General features: G+C 47.4%; 1 protein-coding gene across 5 annotated transcripts in view; it reads right to left on the bottom strand.

The window, feature by feature from the left end:
* TRAK1 (trafficking kinesin protein 1) overlaps positions 1–26,244 on the bottom strand; it is a 125,705-nt gene that overhangs the window by 89,987 nt on the left and 9,474 nt on the right. For 4 of the 5 annotated variants that reach the window (XM_047874289.1, XM_047874282.1, XM_047874283.1 and 1 more), the window contains exon 2: positions 991–1,185. Coding sequence is in view for 3 of the 5 variants with exons in the window: in XM_047874282.1 (XP_047730238.1) it covers positions 991–1,185 (195 nt within the window). In the remaining 2 variants the exon portion in view is untranslated. Of the gene's footprint in view, positions 1–990; positions 1,186–3,222; positions 3,361–26,244 lie in introns of those variants that run through there. The other variant, XM_047874287.1, reaches the window with a different exon arrangement.

Here is a 26,244-nt window from a genome sequence, read left to right as displayed (position 1 = left end):
AGATATGGAGAACAGACTGGTGTTGCCAGGGGCAGGGAGTTGGGGGGCGTTGGGGGGAAGGGGTAGGAGAAATAGGTGAAGGGACTCAAAAGGTACATACTTCCCGTTATAAAATAAATAGGTCATGGGGATATAATATACAGCACGGTGGCTATAGTTAATGATACTATATTGCGTATTTACAATTGCTGATAGATCTCGAAAGTTTTCATGAGAAAAAATTTTTTTAATCTTTTATTTCAATTTTTTTTTAATTTTTAATGTTTTTTATTTATTTTTGAGAGGGAGAACACGAGTAGGGGAAGGACAGAAAGAGGGGGATAGAGGATCTGAAGTGGGCTCCATGCTGATAGCAGCAATCATGACCTGAGCCGAAGTCAGAAGCTCAACTGACTGAGCCACCCAGGCGCCCCATGAGAAAAAAAAAAAAAACTTTTTCTGTAACTATGTATGGGGAGGGATGTTAACAAGACCTACTGTGGGGATCGTTTCGCAGTGTATACAAATATTGAATCATGTTGTACACCTGAAATTAATACCATGTTATATGTCAATTATACCTCAATTAAAAAATACAAAATAAATTATCAGCCTTGGTATATGTGTCTTGCTGTGTCATACAAATAATACTAAGCAGCCAAGATGTTCCCGGTACCTTTGGTTTAAATGCAAACTCCTTCCCAGTGAGGGTTTCTAGGTTCTCACATGGTATGTTGATAAGGGGGGGAAATGGGAGCCTTTTCAAATTCTTCTGTACAGTTAAAACTAGCTCACATGAAAATTCATACTTAGTCCCCACCACTCTAAGACTTCTATTCAGAACACTCAAAGTCAAGGCCTTGCATGTAGCTAAATCCTATTGCCGCATTTCTTGGCACACTCATTCACGAACGGTAGGCCGTAAGACCTGCTAAGCAGTACAAAGTCCCACGTGGGGCCACGGCTAACCAGCACAGCCCGTCACGGACGAGACCAAAGGGAACTACTCACGGAAGTACTTCAGCGTCTCTTCAATTTGCTCGGTCGTGAGGTCAATGTTGGCATCTGGAGAAATGAGGGGCGTATGGAGCCAGTCGTCGTGGTCATAACCGTAGATGGTGTCAGCTCTTAACTTATAATGGGGCAGCTGCTCTTCCAGCAGGCTGATGATCTCGACTTCCGGAAGATCGGTGCTGTTGCACACGTCTGGAGGCGAGAAGATGGCAAAGTGAGAGCCCGGACTGGTTTCGGCCTCGCTGCTGAACTAAATGACCTTGTGGCCGCAGCAGGTGTCTTCGGCTACTTACAGCATGGAGAGGCCAGGCGAGGCCACGTCGGGCGTCTTTTTCCTATTTAAATTCCATTCTCAAAATTTAGAACACCCACCTGAAATAGTCACTTTCTTCAAAGAAAGCCACCCACTTTCTTCAAAGTAAAGCCACAACTCCCATGCTTTCTGGGCTCAGTCATCCTTCCCAACCCTTCCTCCGACCATTCTCTTTCAATCATTCTACGTATAAGCCAAACCAGTTATAATTTCACCAGTATGCCCAACTTCTTCCTGCCACTCTTACCATTCAAGCCACCCCCCACCCCCCGCACGTAGGATTCTGCCTCCATTTAATTCATTCACTCAACTTTATCCACCCATATTTCTTTCCATTCATCCATCCAAATACACTCTGCGTCCCAGAGACATAGGAAATGCAACAGTAAACACCACAGTTATGGTCCTGTGCTTGCAACGCTTGTACTCTTGTGGGGCTTCCAACCAAAGTAACCGGTGTCCCTCCGTCAAGGCAGAGCTGGGATACCACCTCTTCCCAGATACGCTGGTGTTCTGAACACCTCAAGCAGAGCTAACCTCTCTCCTCCCTTGTATATTCACACAGCATTTTGTCAGCTCTTCTATTGCTGCCCTTATTAAGCTCTGTCCTCTGGGTAGTTTAGTATTCAACCCATCTCCCTGTGAGATGGCAAATTTCCATCAACAGTTGTTCTCAATCCACCACCCGTACCCCCTCACCCCTCATAGGTCCTGGCCCAGACTGCGCTCAGGGGGTGCACCATAAGGCCTGTGAAGGTGAATCAATCCATATAAAGCACATTAAAGAGACCTTTTAATTAAACTGTTATAAAAAAAAATCTAAGTACCCAGGATAAGCCCAATCTTAGGCAACTTCTCTACCCCTAGGAAGAACGAATTAAATAATTGTTAATGGGGGGACACCGGGGTGGCTCAGTCAGTTAAGCATTGACTCTTGGTTACGGCTCAGGTCATGATCTCATGGTTCATGAGTTTGAGCCCCGCTTCAGTCTCTGTGCTGACAGTGTAGAGCCTGCTTGGGATTCTCTCTCTCTCTCTCTCTCTCTCTCTCTCTCTCTCTGCCCCTCCCACAAGCACACACACTCTCTCTCAAAATAAACAAATAACTTTAAAAAATAATAAATGCTAATGGGTGAGTGCTGATTATCTCTCAGCTGATTCTGACATCAGTCATATACTGACTGGGACCCACGATGGTAAATGGCAGGTGTAAGCAGTGGTGGTCTTGTTAACCCATAAATAAACCGAAGCACCTACGGTGCTCATGGCTGGACAAAAGAAGAGAGTTAACTCGGTCTCTTGCTCTAGGAATGAGCCTTCCAAGAGAAAAACCACTCAAAAGATAAGAATAGAATAAGAGCAATTCTCCAGAAGGTTATTGCACAATGGTCTTGCCTTGCAGTAGTAAACACAGGTGGGGGACTGGGTCAAGGTGGAGGGCAGAGCAGAGGATTCAATCTCCCGTCCCCTGTCCCTCTCCGAAGTGCAGGGAGGAGAAGAAAACCCTCTGGAGATCAACGAAACCACACGACAGCGAGGGGAAGTAAGCAAGAGGTGCTGACAAGAGATCACAGTTATGAGTCATGCCCGAGGACGTGGAAGGAGGCATCGAAGGAAAGGAGGAAGGTCCGGCCTGAACACACACAGAGGAAATGAGTGGAGCAAACAGTGTGGGTCCCGGGGTGCTGGCCCCGGGGTGCGGCAAGCCTGGGGGCGGGGGGCGGGGGGAGCAGGAAGGGCCCCGGGCAGGGGTTTGCTGGAGACCAAAGCCGGCACAGCAGGGAAGACCGGTCCCTTTGCTCCTCTCCGGGCTGAACCAAGGCAAAGGCAGCGGCGGGGCTGTGGCCACGTGGCCACTCACACTCCAGCAGGGTGTGACATCTGTGCCCAGAAGAATAGCTATGCCAGAGACTTACCTACATTCCTGTGTCCTTCGGGTCTAAGGCCACACAGTAGGGGGAAAAAAAAAAAACACAGAAGCACAGGTAAAGAGAGCGTTCAGTGACCCAGTGTTTCCCTTTGGGCAGGAGCCCACTGAGACCTGTCAGACTCCCTCTACCTCCTACCGCCCCACACACCCTCTTCTTGCTCAATTTAATTTGCAAAGCTTCTTTGCAGAGCATTTCGATTCAGGAAGTCAGTGTGGTTTTTCGAGCACCGACGAAAGAGAAGAAAATAAATACAAAGTGAAGACATTTAGAATTTTACTTGGAGCTTCTGGGACTGGCAGGTGGGGGTGGGGACAGAATCTGAACATTTGATTTCTCTGCCTAACGTGGGAAATGCCACTGCAAGTGCTCTTGGCATAGCAGCCAGTGAAAACCAGACCGGAGCCGCTCTGCCGCGAACAGAAGTTACCTCCTCCCTGGGGACAGAGCCCACAGCCCAACCTCAAGACAGACGTGTCCTATTTCTTCCCACCTCCCGCCAAGAACAAAACGCCACCAAGAGGCTCAAGATGGGCCCATAATTAAGTGAATATTTCCTTCTCTCACAATCAGGTGAAGAGTAAGTTCCCACAATGTTCGTCTTGAGGACAGGCCTCATGGCTACAAAATGGCAGCCTTGTGAAAAGGGGACGTGGGGTCAAGGAGGGCTGACGCACAGCTGGTGGCATCTCTCAACTGAACATGGATTGGCTCCACAAAGGACCGTGCCAGCCTATGCCTAGGGAGAGAGGCAGGAGACCAACACATTCCTGAGTGACTCACCCTCACAACAGGCTAGAATCTTCCAGCGTCACTGCTTTGGGTGGTGGGGAAGGCAACAATCTTAAACAAAAATCCCTTCTAAGAATAACGTGTCACTTCTGAGCATGTTGGCAGCTGCTCCAACTCTGAGCCTTGACCTGTCCTTCCACATTTCCAGGGCTGAAGGTCAACCTATTTACAATGTGGGTCCTTATGCCCAAGAGACATCATTTTCCTAGAAGCACATGATGGCCGGCGAGATAAAAGTATCAAAAAGCGAGAGTGTGCGAAAACGTCTTTTTAAAAAACTCTGTGTATTTGATTTTGCCATAATGTGACCAGTCATATAAACACGGCAAGTTTTCAGCTGCCTGGACGGCCCAGAGAATCAGAGCATAGGGAAGGATTATAGAGACCATAAGCCCTGGGGACCTCCAGTGGAGGGGACGCCACATTTGCCGCATGGAGAAGACGTACCAAGGCCTGAGGTTGAGTAAACAGTAAGAGAGCCTCCGAGAATTCCCCAGGAATTCTGCACTGTGGCAGGCCCAAGCCAGCTGCCTTCAGGGCACTCCCTGACCCTCCAAGAAATCTGGGACACACATAATATTGGCTCTGGTTTATAGATGCAGAAGCTGAGATTCACAGGGGCTATGGAATATCTTGTTGGTCAAGGCCACACAGGTAAGTGGCAGATCCCGTTCGAGAAGCCTCAGCTGTCCGACTGAAAGCCGTGCCCCTCCCTCTGCCCTCTGCAGCCCATCTCCCAGGCAGGCACATGAGAAACGCTGACGATTTCCCAGCATATTCTGATCGGGAAGTTTTTGCTCTAAACAGGGAGACAACTTCGTAAGTATGGTCGGGATGTTCAATTAAACACACTGACAAATTAGGGAGATGTCAGAATGTTTCTTCCAGAGCACGGGAAGCAGAATGGAGAAGTAAAGTAACTTGTCTGCGGGACCACGAAGGATCAGGGGCCTGAGAAGGATGGCCCTGCCCCCTCTCTTGGGGCTTACTGACTCAAGCTCAAGGTATAAAAGAACACTGTTGGCCAAACCTAGAGGAAAGGACCCCTTTATGCTCCTAACGGTCATCATTTCTCCAAAGCTCCAACCCACATCATTAACATTAAAACGTGTTCTCGGATAACACGTTTTAACCCAGACCCCAACAGGTCCCTGGCTTCTGGCAAGTGTGCAGCAACCACAGCCCAGAACCCACCGAGCCCCAGCATGTAAAACCTTCGAAAGGCCAGGCTCACCCCGGCTGTCAGGGTGGACTGAGCCCTTCGTATCTCTCCACTCTCCAGTTACTACAACAGCTCTATGGTTGCCAGCCACACCTCCCCTGGACCCATCTGTGGAAAGACGTTTTTAAAACATGGCACTGCCCTGCTTTAGAAACCTCCCAGCTCCTCGGGGGCACCTGGGTGGCTCAGTCAGTTAAGCATCCACCTCTTGATTTCGACTCAGGTCTCGATCTCACAATTCGTGAGTTCAAGCCCCGCATGGGGCTTCATGCTGGCAGTGTGGAACCTTCTTGGGATTCTCTCTCTCCCTCTCTCTCTCTCTGCCCCTCCCTCCCCTGCTCATGCTCTCTCTCACTCTCTCTCAAAATAAATAAACTTAAAAAAAGGAAAAAAAAAAAAAAAAACCTCCCAGCTCCCTATAAAGTACTTCATGATTCAGCCCACACCCGCCTTCCTAAGAAGCTGTGGGGACAGAGGTTTCCCAAAACCCAATTTCTACTTCTTCCTTTTGGTAACGTAATTCCCAAGGTGTGGCTGGGCACGTGGCTACCCGGCTAAAAACTACATTTCCCATCTCTCCTTGCAGTACGGTATGTCCCTGTGCCCGGTTATCAGGATGCTCACAGAGCTCCCGAGCCTCGCCTTCTCCAGCTGTGGGATGCAGAGAGGGGGCTGGTGCTGAAACCACCTTCAGCCACACAAGTTAAAGGCAACAGCAGGGCAACCCAGGGTGCCTGGGACCACCTGGTGGGGTCCAATCTGCCCCTGGGGCTTGTAAGAGGGGAAGAAGGAAATGTCGACCTTGTTGAAGCCACTATTACCTTAGTCTCTACTAAAACGGCCTTTCTCATCAAGTGCAGTCTCTGCTCTTTTCTCCAGTACCCCTTCAGTTAAGCCACACCAACTTCTCAACATTTGCTAAGCACGGTTTTTCACAAATCTTGATTTTGACACCAGCTGTCCTAGCTGCCTAGAATGCCCTTCACTGCCCAGCAAACTCCATCTCAAAATACCACTCAAATGTCACCTTGTATTTCAAGCTTTCCTTGACTTCTGTCCCGTGGCTATGTATGTAGCACATCGACTATTTCCCTGCGATGTTATGAGTGTTTTCTGTAATCCCCTCTTCACTAACTGTAAGCCCCTCAGGAGAAAGAACTGAATTAGCCACCTTTACAGCCAGCTGGGCAAGAGTAAGTGCTCACTGAGCGCTCCATAAATAACGGGGACAAAGGCGAGGACGAATCACCAACAGGGAGGAGGGCTAGTCTGGCAGCCCCATGTCCCCGGGATGGACCAAGGCCCAGCCTTCGGCACAGAGGAGGTGGAGTCGCGTAGTGCCAAGTGCTGTCAGGCCCCTCCTGGCATCCCCCTAGGTTTCTGTTCAGCACAGAGGTAAGGCCCGCTGGGAGGTGAATGTCCCCTCGATCACGCAGCAAACACCGATTCAATCCAAGGCCCCCTATTCTTACGGCAACACTTGGGGAGCAAACCACAACAGATCTCTTCACCTGTTTGCAGGTAGAACCCTTCAGAGGCCTTCTCCAAGGCATACGTTTTAGAGTGGGTCCCCCGACCCGAGGTACATTTAGGGCTCTCTGGGAGCTGAGACACGGTGCTGGAGCCTGCGAGGCATCCGGAAGTTCCGGGCCTAAAAGTGCAGCTACGTCCACTTGACACCCGACTGGGGCCAGATCCTCCCTCCCACAGAGGGGCTAGAAGAGGCCCCTCTGATACATAGGTGGCACGGCAGTCTTCACGGAACTTGCCAGGCGCGTGAGATAAAGCTTAACATTTTACAGCAGAGGAGGCAGCTCTAAATTAGTGTCTGACGTTTAAAAACCAGGGAGTCTCATGTAAAGACACAGCTCCCTGGCCTCTCAGAAGAAATCGACATATCCAGGACCACGCAGTTACATGCTCTGAGCGGTGGCCACCCCCAGATGGGGGGCGGTGGCTCCGTAGGGGTTTCTGGGGCCTCCTGTCTGCAGGCCAGAGCTGGAGGGCTCTGGGCCCAGGAGAGCAGGAAAGTGCACAAATGTAGGGGAGAAGCGTCCTAAATACTCACCCAGGCTCCAGGAGATCCTGGGGCAACAGCAGGGGGAGTAGAAAGAACAAAAGGAGAAAGGGAACCGTGCTGGACAAAGAGGAAGGCTTTCTGAGAACAAACTGGCACAGTCAGGGAAGGGAGGGGCAGGGGGAAAGTCAGGGAAGAGACAGATGGTGAGGCACACCAGCAGCATGACTGCCCCCTGCTGGAAGGTGCGTGAGGCCCAGGTACAGCAGGAGCACTGTTCCAGGAGCTTGGAGGGGGGGACGCCGGGCCTGGCTCCGTCCCCAACTTCTCCCGTCACCCCGGCAAGCCCCATCTTCCTCCGTCGGGAGCTCCATTTCTGCATCCATGGAACAAAGGCGTGGCGTTGCAGAAAAGCTCTATTCCTGCCCACACGTGTGTGAGCAGCCAGACCAAGAACTGCGTAGAGCACATCCTGCTCCAGCCACGAGGTGCTCGTGGCCCTGGTTATGCTGATTCCTCAACCTGCATTTTTACAGGAGATTTCTTGATTTTTAAAAGTCGTACACTCACTCAGAATTTTGTAAACACCCGGGGCACCTGGGTGGCTCGTCAGTTACACAACTGACTTCAGCTCAGGTCACGAGCTCACAGTTGGTGAGCTTGAGCTCCGCATCAGGTGAGCTCTACTTCTCTCTCTCTCTCTCTCTCTCTCTCTCTCTCTCTCTCTTCTCCTCCTCCTCCCCCTCCCCCTCCCCTTCTCTCCCCACCCCACCCCCCAATGCCCCCTGTGGGATTCTCTCTCCCTCTCTCTCTCTGCGCCTTGCTCACTTGTACCCTCTGTCTCTCAAAAAATAAAAATAAAAATTTATAAACACCTGAGGGTCAAATTAAGCATGTGTGTGTTCCTCCTGTTTGTGCTCTGGGATTTCCCATGATGCCTCAACGCTACGCCTCGGGAGAATGTTCTAGGCTACATTAAAGGTGGCAAAGAAAAGTAAAGGAACCTTAACTCATAAAAACTGGCCTTATTCTACCCATCTGTTTTCTATTCCGCCCCCCCCCCCCAACCCCACTCCATTTCTTTACCCACCAAGTTTCCACTTGGCCACAAGGACGGTGGCTGAACAGTGTGACCCCAGGGCTGTGCTTGAGGAAGCAAGCTTCTTACCACCCATTAAGTTTAGCAGGGATGGTAAACCTGCAGCAATGTTTGCAAGACGGCAAGAGACAAGACCCCTCTCCTACTTGGCCACTTGCAAACCACTTGTACAGACTTGGAAACAATTCATTTTTCTTGAAATTATTAAGATGAAAGGGTGCAGACTCAAAGACTTACACACACGCCATACTGGTGCCAGAGACACTTGATACTTTGTAACTGGTGTCTTTCTAGAAAACTCCCATTACAGGGTTACACGGTTGAGAGCCTTACCTATGCATCTTCGGGGAACTGTGTTAGGAGTTACGGTCTACACCACAAAAGTTGTGATTTCACAACCTACAAAGGGACCACTGGTCTACAAAGGGACCACCGGAGCTAAAAACCACTGGCTCAACCATCTCAGCTAACAGAAGACGGGACTGTACTCAGAGAGGCTGAGGAGGCGCCCAAATGTCACTGAGCAACTGGCAACAGACCCCAGACTGGTACACGGCCGAGCACGTGAGAAGCCTCGGAAAGCGACAGTGCCATCTTGGATGCTGATGTGTGCCCTACAGTTTACACGGCACCCTGCCTGGTAAACAGTAAGCGCTCAATAAACATTTGCGGAATGACCCAAAGCATGTGGACCTATTCCTGAACGTCATCCACCCTCACCAACCAGCAGGCACGGTGAGGATGAAGAACACATTTTACAAATGAGGAAACCCAAGTCTCAGAGGTGATGTGAGGAGCCTAAGTGACTCTGCTCGTAAGGGGCCGAGCTGGACCCCACACCCCAGCCCACTTCCTCCCAACCCTAATTCACACATGGCTCATTCCCAGTCTGGCGGGTCCTGGTGAAGATCCTCTAGGGAGGGAATCTGCAAGCAAGCCTTTCCCTTCCTTCACTGACCTGTGCTGAGGAACCCTCCGGAAAACCGTACCTGGGGGTGACACTACCAACGGGCGGGCTTCTCTACGAGGGGGTCTTCAGGTGGCTCCCGAGGTGCCACCCCAGACCTTCTGTACCAGGAACTGGCTTTTATGTCAAGTACCTCCGACCGGTTCTTGCACACCAACATTTGAGAGTTGGCAGCCTCTGGTGGTTTTCATTAACTAAATTTGCCTTCTTTAAAAACAACACCAGTAAGTAAGGCGCGTGGCTCAACGTGCAAACAGAACACAAGGGCAAACGGGCTTCTCTGTGGGCTCCGTCCTTCCCACACCTCTGATCTGCGCCTACTTCCACGCAAGACCGTTTTGACACCGCTCACGAGAACGGGTGTGAGCTCCCAGGGAGCCCGTCCTCAGCCACCCCTTCCCCTTACACAGGGGAAGGGGTGGGGGGAGGGGGGGGTCTCACGGCTAAGCAGTGGAGGGACCACACACAAGGCCCTCCTGTCCCCACACAGCGCCTCGGCTCACATTCTAGCCCCAAAGAGACAGGCACAACCCTTCTTTCTCCTCCTCTTCCGCCTCGCCCCACTAAGGGCCAGCTCCCTCGCTGTGGGCAGCAGAGGGGGTCTCCAGGACAGGCAGGGCCACACAGAGAAACCCCCATGGAAAGGGAAAGAAACGGCCAACAAAACTACAGAAAGAAACAGCAGTGGCTGTGGCCTTAAGTGCCACCAGAAGCAACTCTTTCTAAGAAAAAGGATCAACAATCACATGGGGTCAATTCCACAGAGACTAGGTGTCAGGTTCTGAGCTCTCACATAACCACACAGGAACACCAGCTCGGATGATCCCTACCCCAGCAGGAACGCTGCGGCAGAGACGGCCGATCCGCCCGATGGCCGTGTCCAAGTAGGGTCTGTGACATGACGCTCAAGTGCAGTCACGTGCAACTGACCCGGCACTGTCCGCCGGAACACGCCAGGTTGTGGTGCAACGAGAGAGGGCAAGAGGCAGGGCAAAGTCAAAGAAGGAGCCTGCTACGCAGGCCCCCAAATGGCAAGACCAAATCCAGTTTTTCAGGAATAGTGCCTCCCGTGGGCTTTGTATAGAGACCTAGACAGGCAGAGGACAGTACATTACAGGTTGGACTGATTCTACTAGTAAGACATACAGCTTGAACTGTATGGATATTTTAAAAGGAAAAACTAATGCGTATAAATCCAGCCCAAAGTCAAACCTGCACAAAAAACAGGAAGTGTTACTACCCGTTAGAATACGTTTTAGGAGCGCCTGGGTGGCTCAGTCACTTAAGCAACTGACTCTGGGTTTCAGCGCAGCTCATGATCTCACGGTTTGAGAGGTTCAAGCCCCGTGTCAGGCTCTGCACTGGCAGAGAGAAACCTGCTTGGGATTCTCTCCCTCTGCCCCTCCCCAACTTGCACTAGGTCCCTTCAAAATAAATAAACTTAAAAAGAAAAGCAATTTGGGGCGCCTGGGTGGCACAGTCGGTTAAGCGTCCGACTTCAGCCAGGTCACGATCTCGCGGTCCGTGAGTTCGAGCCCCGCGTCGGGCTCTGGGCTGATGGCTCGGAGCCTGGAGCCTGTTTCCGATTCTGTGTCTCGCTCTCTCTCTGCCCCTCCCCCATTCATGCTCTGTCTCTCTCTGTCCCAAAAATAAATAAACGTTGAAAAAAAAAAAAAAAGCAATTTGTTTTAGTAAGAGACAAATAGAATAAAAATACTTTGGTTTTCCGATTTTCTTGATAGTTTCTCTTCAAAGTATAGATTGTATCATTATTAAGTTATCGGGGGTGGGGGGAGTGGATTTTACATGAAAATAGCCAGTGTCCGTGTGATCGTAATTAAAGTGTTCACAGCTGCACAAACAGCGTGACAGCACGTCTGGAGAACCAAAAATTGGTCGTGGCCCTTAAACCAGTACTCTCACATGCAGGGTTAAATCTAAGAAAGGAATCCAAAACATCTAAAGTACAAAATATACAAGCATGTTTACAGTGCATCTGATAAAAACATACATAACCAGCTTCCTCAAAAAAGTTAAACACAGAACTACCTTATGACCCAACTATTCCAAATCTGGATATATATCCAGAAGCAAATGCAGGGACCTCAATACCTATTTGTACATCCACGCTCCTAACGGCATTGTTCACCAACAGCTAAAAGGGAGAAGCAACCAAGTGGCCATCGATCAATGAACGGATGCCAAAACGTGGTCTATTCACACGGTGGAGTATCACTCAGCCTTAAAGAGGAAGGAAATTCTGACACAGGCTACAACATGGATGAACCCCAAAGACGTTACATTAAGTGAAATAAGCCAGTCAGAAAAGGACAAACGTCATATGCTTCCTCTCACATGAGGTCCCGACAGCTCAGAGCCAGGGTAGCAAATTCATGGAGACAGAAGGTAGAATGGTAGTTGCCCGAGGCTGGAGGGAGAGGGGAACAGGGGTTAGCTTTTAAAGGGAACAGTTTCAGCTGGGGAAAAGGAAAAAGTTCTGGAGATGCATGAAGGTGATACTTACTCAGCATCGTGAGTGCGCTTAACACTGCAAAACAGTACAGTTAGAAATGGTTAAAATGATAAACTCTGTGTTGTGTATATTTTACCCCTATTTTTTTTTTTAAAGAAATAAAGGATGGTCACTGCATTAGGGATTTTCTTTTCTCTCTCTGACTTGGGACTTCAACACCCCAGGGGCAAGAAAAGATACACACGGAATAGACATTTAAGAATATTCAAGAGGGGGCGCCTGGGTGGCGCAGTCGGTTAAGCGTCCGACTTCAGCCAGGTCACGATCTCGCGGTCCGTGAGTTCGAGCCCCGCATCAGGCTCTGGGCTGATGGCTCGGAGCCTGGAGCCTGTTTCCGATTCTGTGTTTCCCTCTCTCTCTGCCCCTCCCCCGTTCATGCTCTGTCTCTCTCTGTCCCCAAAATAAATAAATGTTGAAAAAAAAATTAAAAAAAAAAAAAAAAAAAGAATATTCAAGAGAACCAAGCACACCGGCAGGTGGTGGCTAACACCAGGAGGGAAGGGAACAGAGGAGGTGGAGGGGCCGGGCTGGGCACGGACGCCCATGCGTCTTGTCTTGCCCCAAACAGGCCCAGTTCGTGCCTGTTGTTCCAGCGTAAGCAGTGGTATCACCCTCTGTCACACACGAGGTGTCCCTTCTAGAGAACAGGCTGGCAGGTCCTCAATAAGGTAAACACAGAATCACCATGTGACCCTGCAATTCCACTCCTGGGTTTACAGCCAAAAGGAGTGAAAGCGGGTATTCAAACAAAACCTTGTATACAAATGCTCACACTAACACTCTTCCTAGGGCTCAAAAGGTAGAAACAATCTAATGACCAATGACCAATGCGTGAACTGACAAAAAGAAAAGGCGGTATATCCATACAGTGCAATGTTATTCAGCCTTAAAAAGGAATTAAGTACCGGGGCGCCTGGGGGACTCAGTCAGTTAAGCGTCCAGCTTCAGCTCAGGTCATGATCTCACAGTTTGTGAGTTTGAGCCCTGAGCCCCGTGTGGGGCTCTGTGCTGACAGCTCAGAGCCTGGAGCCTGCTGCGGATCCTGTGTCTTCCTTTCTGCCCTCCCCCATTTGCACTCTCTCTCCCGCAAAAATAAACAAAACATTAAAAAAGGACAAAAAGGAATGAAGCACTGATACATGCTACTAGGTGAATGAACACCGAAAACATCGTGCTAAGTGAAAGAAACCACTCACAAAAGACCACGTATCGTAGGATTCCATTTATGTGAAATATCCAGAATGCATAAATCCATAGGGATAGAAAGCACATCAGATGGGTAGTTGCCAGAGGCAAGGAGGAGGGAGGAACAGAAGTGAGCGCTAATGGGTAGGAAGTCCCCTTCGGGGGTGATGAAATGTGCTGGAAATGGATGGTGCTTACGCACATCTGAATACTCCAAATGCCACTGAATTACGCACTTTCAAGATGGCTACATGGGAAATATTATATGCATTTTAATACAATAAGAAAAAAAACTCCTAATAACAAAAGTGTCCCTGCCGAAAAGCCACAATGCCACACGACTACACAATCACTAGGATGACTATAATAAAAGAGACAACGGCAGGAGTCAGGGAGGATGTGAAGAAACGGGAACCCTTACACACTGAAGACGGGAATGAGAGACGGAGTAGGTACTCGGGGAGTACTGCAACTCTGTAAATCAACTACGAAGTATCAGTAAATTGTGTGATTACAACGGGGACATTTTATGGTTGTGGAAACTATAGCTCCACGAAGCTGTCATAAACGGTCCTTGCTTGGAGGAAGTCAAACTTTCACTGTTTGCAAACGACGCAATACTCTGTGTAGAAAACCCCAAAGACTGCACCAAAACACTGCTAGACTACATGAAATCAGCAAAATCGCAGGATACAAAATCACTGTACAGAAATCTGCAGCAGTTCGATATATCGATAATGAAGCAGCGGAAAAAGAAATCAGGGAATCGATCCCATTTACAACTGCACCAAAAACCATAAGATACCTAGGAATAAACCTAAGCAAAGAGGTAAAAGATCTGTAGTCTGAAAACTAGAGAACACTTTTGAAAGAAGTTGAAGAGGACACAAAGAAAATGGAAAAAATTCCATGCTCATGGATTGAAAGAACATTGTTAAAATGTCAATACTACCCAAAGCAAGCTACACATTTTACGGCAGTCTCCATCAAAATACCATGAGCATTTTTCACAGAGGTAGAACAAACAATCCTAAAATTTGTATGCAACCACAGAAGACCACCAATAGTCCAACCAATCCTGAAAAAGAAAAGCAAAGTTTTTCTTTTGGGAAAGAAAAGAAGACACTGGGAGACATCACAATTCTGGACTTCAAGCTATATTACAAAGCCGTAATCATTAAGACAATAAGGTACTGGCACAAAAACAGGCATACAGGTCAATGGAACAGAATAGAAAACCCAGAAATGGAGCCACAATGACATGGCCAACTAATCTTCAACAAAGCAGGAAAGAATATGCAATGGAAAAACAACATTCCCTTCAACAAACTGTGTTGGGAAAACTGGATGGCAACATGCAGAAGAAGGAAACTGGACCACTTTCTTACACCATACACAAAGACAAATTCAAAATGGATGAAAGACCTAAATGTGAGACAGGAAACCATCAAAATCCTAGAGGAGGAAACAAGCAGCAACCTCTTTGACCTCAGCCGCAGCAACTTCTTGCTAGACACATTGTTGAAGGCAAGGAAAACAAAAGCAAAAATGAACTACTGAGACCTCATCAAAATAACAAGCTCCTACAAAGGAAACAATCAACAAAACTAAAAGGCAGCCTATGGAATGGGAGAAGATCTTTGCAAACGACATATCGGATAAAGAATTAATACCCAATATCTATAAAGAACTTAGCCAACTCAACACCCAAAAAAACAAATAATCCAGTGAAGAAATGGGCAGAAGACATGAACAGACACTTTTCCAAAGAAGACATCCTGATGGCTAACAGACACATGAAAAGATGCTCAACATCGCTCATCATCAGGGAAACACAAATCAAAACCGTGATGAGACAACACCTCACACCTGTCAGAATGGCTAACATGAACAACACAGGAAACAACAGATGTTGCTGAGGATGCAGAGAAAGGTGAACCTCTTGCACTGTCAGCGGGAATGCAGACTGGTGCAGCCACTCTGAAAAACAGAATGGAGTTTCCTCAAAAAGTTAAAAACAGACCACCCCATGATCCAGCAACTGCATTACTAAGTATTTACCCAGAGAATACAAAAATACAGAATCAAAGAGGTACATGTACCCTGATGTTTACAGCATCATTATTGACAACAGTCAAACTGTGGAAACAGCCCAAGTGTCCATCAACTGATAAATGGATAAAGAAGATGTGTTTTATATATACACAACGGAATATCACTCAGCCATCAAAAAGAATGAAATCTTACCATTTGCAATGACGTAGATGGAACTAGAGTATATTATTCTAAGCCAAATAAGAGAAAGATAATCGGAACAAGACAAATACCATATGATTTCACTCATATGCAGAATTTAAGAAACAAAACAGATGAACATATGGGAAGGGGGGAAAAGAGGGGAAGAGAAAACATAAGAGACTCTTAACCACAGAGAACAAATTGAGGGTTGATGGAGGGAGGTGAGAGGGGGCTAGATGGGGGATGGGTATTAAGGAAGGCACTTGTGATGAGCACTGGGTATTGTATGTATGTGATGAATCACCAAATTCTACTCCTAAAACCAATACTACACTATGTGTTACCTAACTAGAATTTAAATAAAAGCTTGAAAAAAAAATCACCGTTGCTTGAACAATGACAATAGCTGCTTGGGCCAACTATTTATGAGAACTGAAATTAAAACAATGAAAGATTCAGGTGCCTGGGTGGCTCAGTCAGTTAAGCGTCTGACTCTTGATTTCAGCTCAGGTCATGATCTCACGGTTTGTGGGTTCGAGCCCTGTGTCAGGCTCTGTGCTGACAGAGTGGAGCCTGCTTGGGATTCTCTCTCCCCACCCCCTCTCTCTGCTTCTCCCCTGCTTGTTCTCTATTCCTGTCTCTCTCAAAATAAATAAACATTAAAAAAAAAAAAAAGAAAGCTTATCAAATACAAATGGGAGTCATTAAGTACCTGTAAATTATTTCTGCACATTCCTACATGTTAACAGTCACATCTTCAATGCACTTTTTAAAAGATGTTCGTTGCAAAAAAAAAAACAGATTCTTAAATTCAGGAACAAACTGCCACAGAGGCAGTGGGTGCAGGCATGGATAAAATGGATAAAGGGGATTAACAGTACACTTACCTTGATGAGAAATTTACAGAATTCTTTTTTGTTTGTTTTGGGGGGGCACAAGTGAGTGAGGGGCAGAGACAGAGAATCCCAGGAGGAGCACAGAGAGAGAAAGAGAGAGAGAGAGAGAGAGAGAGAGAGAGAGAATCCCAGGAGGGACAGAGAGAGAGAGGGAGAGAAACAAGGCTCAAGCTCATCCAAAGCAGGGCTCCAGTTCACCTGACGTGGGACTCGAGCTCATGAACCGTGAGATCATGACCTGAGCTGAAGTCAGATGCTTACTGACTGAGCCACTCAGGCGCCCTAGAATTGAATCATTATACTGTACACCTGAAACTAATATAACTCTGAGTTAATTATACTTGAATTAAAAATTTCTTAATTTTAGGGGCGCCTGGGTGGCGCAGTCGGTTAAGCGTCCGACTTCAGCCAGTCACGATCTCACGGTCCCGGAGTTCGAGCCCCGTGTCGGGCTCTGGGCTGATGGCTCAGAGCCTGGAGCCTGTTTCCGATTCTGTGTCTCCCTCTCTCTCTGCCCCTCCCCCGTTCATGTTCTGTCTCTCTCTGTCCCAAAAATAAATAAACGTTGAAAAAAAAAATTTCTTAATTTTAAAAATTAAAAAAAAAAGTCACTGCATTGCCAAATACAACCTTCGTGTCTAGCAGCATTTAAGTAAATCATACCAACTGAATGAAATATTATAAAGCCACGAATAACAATGATTTGTTCATTTCTGGGGAAGGGTCATCGGGGCAGAAACTGGAATAAAGATCTAGGGGGAACAGTGTTCCAAACACAGGGAAGAGTAAGTATAAAGAACAACCAGAGGCATCCTGCATGGCCGGAGCCAGGGCAGGGAGAGCCATGCAGGTGAGGGGAGGGAGGCCAGAGCGTCTAGAACGTTTAGGCCATGGCAGGAAGTCTGATCTCGCCCTGGCCGCACTGGGAAGCCCCTCCACAAGAGTGCCACAGTCTGACTCAAGGATGAAACAGGTCTCTCTGGCTGCTATGTGGACAGGTTGAAGGGGCTACCAGTTGGGGATAAGCCAAGGTGCTACTGCCACAGTCCAGGCAAGAATCGAAGGTGTCTCAGGAATGCTGCTGAGAGAAGCGGCTGGATTCGGGGAACATTCTGAAGGAAGAGGTATGGGTGAGATCCCTCTGGCTGATGGAAGAGAACGTCACAGGTGGGCCTGCCACCGATTTACAAGGAGCAGGAGGAAGACAACATGGTCTCTAATCCCAAAACCACTTTGAAAAAAATCTCTTTTCCCCCTCCTTTGGTTTTATGTCTCTCCACGAAAGAGATCTTGGAAAATTCACCGGTGATGCTCTCGATACGTCACAGACACGGCTCCATGGCAATAAATTCGGATCCCACTCCTTTTTAAGGGCTACACAGTATCCCATTTTCAACGCATGACACAATTCAGGGACGAGATTCCCCATTCACGAGCATTTCACAGTTTTGCAATGAAAGAACCATAGCACCCACCCCAAATTACACTCCCACCAGCAGCGCACACGGGTTCCCTTTTCTCCACATCCTTGCCAAGCCTTACTGTCTCGTCTTTCTGATCGCAGCCATTCTCACAGGTGTGAGGTGATAGCTCATTGTGTTTTATTTGCATTTCCCTGATGACTAGTGATGCTGAGCACCTCTTCATGTACCTGTTGGCCATTCGCATTTAGTTCTTAGTGACATCCAACATTTTTTCACAGACATATTGGTCATTTGTAATTTTTTTTTATGCTTATTTTTTTTTTTTAATTTTTTTTTTCCAACATTTATTTATTTTTTTTGGGACAGAGAGAGACAGAGCATGAACGGGGGAGGGGCAGAGAGAGAGGGAGACACAGAATCGGAAACAGGCTCCAGGCTCCGAGCCATCCGCCCAGAGCCCGACGCGGGGCTCGAACTCACGGACCGCGAGATCGCGACCTGAGCTGAAGTCGGACGCTTAACCGACTGCGCCACCCAGGCGCCCCTTTATGCTTATTTTTGAGAGAGAGAGAGAGAGAGAGAGAGAGAGAGAGAGAGAGAGCAGAAGCCATGGAGGGGCAGAGGGAGACAGGGGATCTGAAGCAGACAGGCCTATGCTGATCGCAGAGGCCTGAGTCGGCGCTCAAACTCATGGACTGTGAGGTCATCACCTGAGCCAAAATCAGACGCTTAACCAACTGAGCCACCCGGGTGCCCCCATTTGTAATTCACTACAGGATGCTCGTACATACTTTTTTCTTGCTTATCTCTTCTTTAATACCGATATAGAGAGGAGCCTTAGATGAACCCTTTGGCTATCAAATATAGTGCAATCGTTTCCCAAGCTTGTCACTGGTCTTGCAAACCTACTCATGGTTCCTGCTTTGTCCACACAGCCTTGTGTACTGCAACAGGCCTTTCTACCGGGAGCTCACATGCCTGTCTAAGAGGAGGGCACCCTTGTACTGCACAGGCAGGAGCCCTTCCAGCCCTATCTTAAAGAAGTGTAAAATACGCTCCACACCTAGGGCTCCATCCCCAAGGGGGCACACGCCAGCCTTGCGTGGCTCTGGGCTTGCAGAGGCTGCTCTTCCTCCCGTGCCCACCTTCAGGGGAGCTGCAGGGCTCCGAGCCCCCGCCCTCTGCGTGCCTCACAGCCTTTGCCCTGCGACCAGTTGTGTCCTTCGTGCTTTGTACGGTTTAGCGTTCCGGTTACAAAGTCGCAGAACTGTCATTTGGGGCCCGCGACTTTGCAGACCATGCAAGCTTTTCAGGGACAGATACGCTGTATCACAGCAAGAAACCCAGTATAAGGCTTCGCTTTCAAACAGTGAAAATGATCCGTTATTTTCTTTACAGTTCTAGCCCCTGCATCTGGCTTAACATGGCCTTGCCCATCTCAAGATTATTAGAATTCCCAGCAATATTTACCTCCACCACTTTTGCAGCCTCATTCTTGATACTCTATCTTTGAGCCATCTGGATTTTATTGGGTGTGAAAGTTGTGTAGGGATCCGGCTTACTTTTTAGAATGATAACAAACAACAGCAATAACAATGCATTTATTGAGTGCTACCAACGCTACATAAATCCTACCAGGTGAGGGCGCTGTTCTTATGCAGCCAAACCTCATCTTACTGATACAGGTAAGTAGTTCCCTTTAAGTTACTAGGAGGTAAATCTATATTTTTCTAATTCTCCATAGGACAGATGGGATAGCTTATTATACTTCATCTCACCAACCCCCCCCCCTTGACTTCTGTTGCTCTAATTTTGGGGGTTCAGATCCAGTTTCCTGTTTTAAAATTATTAACTTTTTGCTTACATCTGCTTTCTGGTTTGCAAAAAACTTTATTCCCTGTATACATATTTATTCCATATATGTAAATATATATGTATATGTATGCATATGTGTATATACATATATGTGTATGTATACGCATATATATACATATACATATATATATGTGTGTATATATATATATATATATACACACACACACACACACATACATATTCTTTCTTCCTTTCTTTCTTTCCCAATCTCAATGACAGTGAGATCATGATCTGAGCCAAAATCAAGAGTGGGATGCTCACCAACTGAGCCACACAGGCGCCCCTATACCCACTATTTATAGTTAGCCTCTCTAAAGCTCTTAAGGCAGCCAAGCAGCTGCCAGGGTTCAAAGCCCACATCCTCCTACCTGTCCTCTCCTCCCCAAAGTTAGCTTTTACTATGGAATGAAAGTCCATTAACGTTGAGGTTAAATGCTGAGATAGAGAGTCATAAGTCAAATCAGGAAAACTTTATTAACAGAACACAATTTTATAAAATCCGAATGCCTACCATGCCTCCACCATTCAATGCAGTCAACTGCTTATTCATCTAAATTGTTTCCTAGACAGGAAATTCTGTTTATAAGTGAACAATGGTTACTTTTTTAAAGCATGAAGTGAGATCATCTGGATATTAAAAGATTGCAAACTCATCCCCCAAAAAGCATTACAGCCATCCAACAAGAAGCAATCAAACAAAACAGATAAATCAAATAAAACCTGAGCGTGAAACAATTCCATGTTACTCGAACCAGGTTTCAAACTCACACATGTAAATTCAAAGAGCAGAAAATTACACAGGACGACGTCCTGCAAAGCAGAATACAAATGAAGAAATATAAAGGTATAATAAGAATAGAGGACAAGTGTTAAAGCTTCCTCCTCAGGTGATGTATTCTGATGCACAGGTGTCAGGGCAATGAAAGCGTTTATTGCATGTACACCTGCATAGCATGATGGCCGTTCGAGAAGATCCCTCACTCTGCTCTCCAAGACCAGGACTGAGCCTGTCAGGGCCAAGAAAAAACACAGGCAGCAGAATCCGAGAGGTCACCCTCTGAAAGCTCATTCATTCAGCCACATGGGGGACAGGGATGGGAGTGGATGGTGGGGGGGAGGTGACAGCTAAAGGGTCTGGAGTTTCTGGGGTGATGAAAACGTTCTAAAATTGATTTGTGGTAATGACTGCACAACCCTGCGAGTAAACCAAAAGCCACCAAATGATATACTTTAAACGGGTGAATTATATCTCAATGAAGTGGTCACACACACACAAATGTAACCACAACACATGTGAACGTAGGGTCACTGAGCACACCTACTACCCTTATTCAGGGCACATCTCCAAGTCCCTCACCAAACACTGTCCGTGAACGATAATCCGAATCCACCAGGAAGGTTAAATTACCTTAAACCCCCATCATCCTTGGAAAGACCAAGGAGCTTCGAATACCCTTTACAGACATTTCTACAGAAAACGGTTCAACAAAATGAGGTTTCATACCCAGAAACAATAAACTTTGGCTGCCTAGAAAATTCAGTGACAATGGAACAACTATTTATGGCTCAACAATGCTCAACGGTGGGTGGGGTTTCACTGGCCTCCCCAAGAGTTTCCCAACTAATAAGAGATATTTCTCTTTTGTTGTTAAGTTGACATCTTTTTTTTTTAATTTTTTTTTTTCAACGTTTATTTATTTTTGGGACAGAGAGAGATAGAGCATGAACGGGGGAGGGGCAGAGAGAGACGGAGACACAGAATCAGAAACAGGCTCCAGGCTCTGAGCCATCAGCCCAGAGCCTGACGCGGGGCTCGAACTCACGGACCGCGAGATCGTGACCTGGCTGAAGTCGGACGCTTAACCGACTGCGCCACCCAGGCGCCCCTTGTTAAGTTGACATCTTGATACAAACCAGCACTGAACGTCTCACCCAGGAGTCCCCCAACTACGATCCACAGTGAAGTCCTGTGTGTTTCCGTAAACAACAATTTTATTCAAACACAGCTACGCCCATTACTCTAGGTCTACGGCTGCTTTCAGCTACAACAGCAGAGGCCAGTGGTTGCCACACAGACCATGTGAACCACGAACCTAAAATATTTACTCTCTGGCTTTTAGGGACAAGTCTGCTGACTGCTACTCTAGGCCAGAGGAGAGAGATCCCTGAGCCGACCTATGCACCCCAGCCATTTCAGGATCTTCTAAAATCTGGCTTGCAATTCTTCCTTCGCTACATCCCCTTGCTTTGGTTCACTGTAAACAAAAATCACTTTGCAGTTCCGTGACTTCGAGCTGGGCCACAGAACTTGCCTTGGCCGATGGAATGTGAGCAGGTATCACATACCACACGTACAACCAGAGACTCTGAGCGTGTTCATTGAGTTTGTTTTCATGAGCCCTGTCCTCTGCCAGAAGGCTATAGTATTAGACAGCCTTTGCCGCCGGAGGCCAAATCCTCAAATGAGAGAGAGAAGTGGAGCCCAGGTCATCCCCGGGTGACCTACAGCCACAAGCAAGGAATAAATGTTGCAGTGGCCACTGTGGACTTGGGAGCCGTGTGTTACCCAACAAAACCTGACTAATACTTACGCAATTTAAAATGACATGAAGTTGGGGCGCCTGAGTGGCTCAGTCGGTTAAGCGTCCGACGTCGGCTCAGGTCACAGGCTCACGGTTCATGGGTTCAAGCCCAGCATCAGGCTCTGTGCTGACAGCTCAGAGCCTGGAGCTTGCTTCGGATTCTGTGTCTCCCTCTCTCTCTGCGTCTCCCCTGCTCACGTGTTTTCTCTCTCTCAAAAGTAAACATTAAAATAAATAAGTAAATAAATAAAATGATATAAAGTATGACAAGTGATAGCTGCAAGAATAAAGTTCAGTGCATGGCACTGACACCACACCACCATCTAGGTTAGGATCTCCTAACAAACACTTTAAGCAGGAAAGACATGGTCACGCGTGGCTCTCAAGATACTCCCCACCTTGCAAAAACGGCGATCCGTTAAAACAAAGGTGGAAGGAACAAGTCAGGAGAAGGCATGGAGGGATGGGAGCAGATTTGTTTTGTTCCACACAACTGAAGCTGTCTTCCTTACCTGTCAGATCCTCTGGACAATTAACCTGCTCTTTCCTTCAATCCCTTTTAAAAGTTGCGAACCCGGGGCACTGCAGGTGTCTGGTTGCTGGTGCTTCCGCGGACCACTAGGTGGCGCCGCGTGCACACCTGGGCAGGCCGCCCCAGCCTCCTGGGTCCCAGGCAAAAGGAGCCTGGGCACCAGAAGACTTCCTTTCTCCACCTCAGCCTTGTCCCTTCCCATTTCTCCTCACCACAACCCCCCCCCCCCCCAAGTAGGAAGAAATAGAGCTGAAATAACACTGAGCGATGGAGTTCAAACCTGCAGTTATGGCCATCTGAACGGACTGTTGTAAAGGTTTTTCTTGATAGAGAAAAAAAAAGTACAATTATATTTATCAGATAAGCTGAAACTCAACACACTGGGGGGGGGGGGGGGGGGGTGGGGATGAGAACAGGATTCCTATCGAGAGAAGGGAAGGAATGTCAGGGTCCCAGGGCCCCCAGGCTCAGCCTTATCGTCATCTTTCTAACCACTGAGAAGCAAGACCTTCCTTCTCTCCCGCTGAGAAGGTTCGGTTTAGCTCACACACGTGTTCCATCCAGAATCACAAAATACACGGTGATCCCTATCTACGTAAGGCAGAGGGGACACCATCCAAAGCAGGGCTTCCCCAATTCTGGAATTCAAAATCAAGCTGCACAGACAGTGAACTGCCATATGAGGACGATGGGCACGGACGATGGGCACAGATTTCGTGGTAACCTCGTTTCTGGAGGCAGCGCCACAGAACTTGGAATTAAGCTGAGCCGTAAGTAAAAAAGAGTCACTAACCCTTACTGAAGGCCTTCCACAAGCCACCGCTGTACTAAGCCCTGAATAGGAATTACCACACTGAGTACCAGCAACAACCCTGAGGTGCTTACGGTCATCCCATTTTAGGGATGCACAAACAGGTTCAGAGACTAGCTGACTTGCCCAAGGTCCCACTGCAGATGCTGCAGCCGTTAACACACATCTAGACCTCTCTGCCCCAAAGCCAACATGCTTTAGGCGCAGAACCCCAGGAAGCCACATTCTGTCTCCTTGGGAATACTGTCAGAGTCTGTTAGGGCTGAGATATCAGGGTGGGTGGAATTCCCACAGGGGCCAAGTTCATGGCGCCTTGAGAAAATACAGTGGGCCAACATCCATTTATGTCCTCTTCAACCCCAAGTATGTCCAACGATGTTGCAACAGAACTATGTTAGAATAAGCATAAGAGAAAAGCAACCTATGTGTCTTACTAAACAGAGGTAGGCAAAGGGCACTTTTACCAGAATAGCTACTCAATGAAAACCTAAGGCAACTGAGCTTCCTAGAACCCAAAGCAAAAAGAGACCTCCCCACACACAACCAACAAAAAATTCATCGTCTAATAAAAAAAGAAGCTTACATAAACAGGAAAGAAAGCAGTTCTAGCAAGAACCTCAAGAGTTCATCAAGAAATTTTTTTTAATGTTTATTTATTTTTTGAGAGAAAGAGAGTAGGAGAGAGACAGAGTGTGAGCAGGGGAGGGGCAGAGAGAGAGGGAGACACAGAATCCGAAGCAGGCTCCAGGCTCTGAGCAGTCAGCACAGAGCCCGACACGGGGCTCGAACTCATGAACTGAGAGATCGTGACCTGAGCCGAAGTCGGACGCTTAACCGACTGTGCCACCCAGGTGCCCCTCGTCAAGAAATTTTTCAGACAAATATTCAATAACATAATGGGAAGTAGCTTTAAAATCATTTTTTACAAATGATTCAGAGATGCCAGTCACTTCCATAATCAACTAAAGCTTTTTTTTTTTTTTAACACAGATGATATCCTAAAAGTCTATGAAGACATTGTAACAGAGAACATTTCCATCACTGTAGAAGGTTCCACTGGACTTCCTTAGAGCTTCAGAGTTTTTCTAAGTATTTCACAAAAATAAGTCACTTGCTCCCCCCTGCCCCCCCCCCCCCCCCCCAGTAAATCCATCGATTCCCGTCAGGTAGAGAAATAAATTCTGCCTCCCCAACACTCCAGAAGCCTCCAAGACCTGCCCTCCCCTGAGGCCACACTGCAAGGCTTTCCCCATGAATGGAGCCAAAGCCCAGCCAGAATACGCCTGGGGCCCAAGACAGGGCAGAGGGGGCGGCGGGACAGCAAGAAACAAGAAGATGGGAGGGGGTCTGCAAACAGAGGGGAGGCTGAAGGGCAACATGTAAGACAACTATGCCTTTACCCTCCACCTACCAACCCGCCTCAGGCAGCCTGGGCTCTCCTCCAGGCCAAACAGAAGTAGATAAAAAGACAATGACAGTGAGACAGACAGATGACAGATGATAGACAGGCAAGAAACAGCAACAACAAAGAAACAGACTAATTGAATGTTTACTATGTACCAACAACTTGCTCAGTACTCTGCATGTAGTAACTCGTTTAGCCCTCACGGTGACCCAGTGAGGCAGGTACCCCGAGACCTTCTCTCCCGTTGGCAAAGAAAGGAAAGTACAAAATAACAATTCTCTGGGTGCTTGGGTGGCTCAGTCAGTAGTGGAGCGTCCGACTTCGGCTCAAGTCATGATCTCGCGGTTCATGAGTTCGGGCCCCGTGTCGGGCTCTGTGCCGACAGCTCGGAGCCTGGAGCCTGCTTTGCATTCTGTGTCTCCCTCTCTCTCTGCCCCTCTCCTGCTCACACGCTGTCTCTCTCAAAAATAAACATTAAAAAAATAATAATAATAAAAGAAAAGAAAAAACAATTCTCTTATTTCAAATCATGGGAGTTACTACTCCATGAGCTAAAAACAGGAACTGTTAAGAAGAATTTATCTCAAATCCCAGAATATAAAAATAAAAATTCTTTAGGCAATACCAAAAGATGCTCAACCGCTACATGCTGAGAGGAATATAAATCGAGGCCATATGCGCTCTTGTTTTCACACTTCGGTTGGCAAAGCGCAAGGTGTTTGCTAATACCCAGGGTGCAGGGGGTGTGGGCCCAGACACCCCCACTTCGAACGATACAAAAATACAACCTCTCTGGCACTGTCTGTCCAAACGGAAGTGCTCGCCCCGGAAATTCTCCTCCCAAGTGCATTCATCACGTAGGTGCTCAATTGATATCCCCTGTGGCCTTCAGGTACACCGCTGGAGACCCTGAGCCAGAACCACTCAGCTAAGCTACTCCTAAATTCCCGACCCGCAGACATAGGTGAGACTAGAAATGTTTGCTGTTTTAAATGAGCAAGGTTTGGGGGAAGTATGCTACACAAACAATACATGACAATTCAATGCAGGGACACGTAAAAGATACTTAAAATAACGTCTAATACATAGTAAGTGCTCTATCAGTGGTAGCTATTACTACCAATCATCTTCCCACCACAGGGCCTTTGTTCGTGCTGTCTTCACTGCTTGGAATGCTCTTTCCCCAGCCCCACCCCACTAATTCCTACCTATCTCTTCAGACGTCTGCTTAAATACTGCTTTTCCATAGAAACCTTGGAAATTCCACTTCAGAAATCCCCTTTACACCATCTTTTTATCACCCTCTACTTCTCCTATAGTTATAACTATAGTTATAACTATAGTTATAACTATAGTTATAACTTCAAATAGTTATATAGTAAAAGTAGTTAAATAGTAATTCATGTAACTATTCTTAAGACATTTTTTCGTT

This window comes from Prionailurus viverrinus, chromosome C2 (genome assembly GCF_022837055.1).
Source record: "Prionailurus viverrinus isolate Anna chromosome C2, UM_Priviv_1.0, whole genome shotgun sequence".
Taxonomy (NCBI): Eukaryota; Metazoa; Chordata; class Mammalia; order Carnivora; family Felidae; genus Prionailurus; species Prionailurus viverrinus.
Note: the sequence above shows the minus strand (reverse complement) of the source record. Positions and strands in the feature narration are given on the sequence as shown.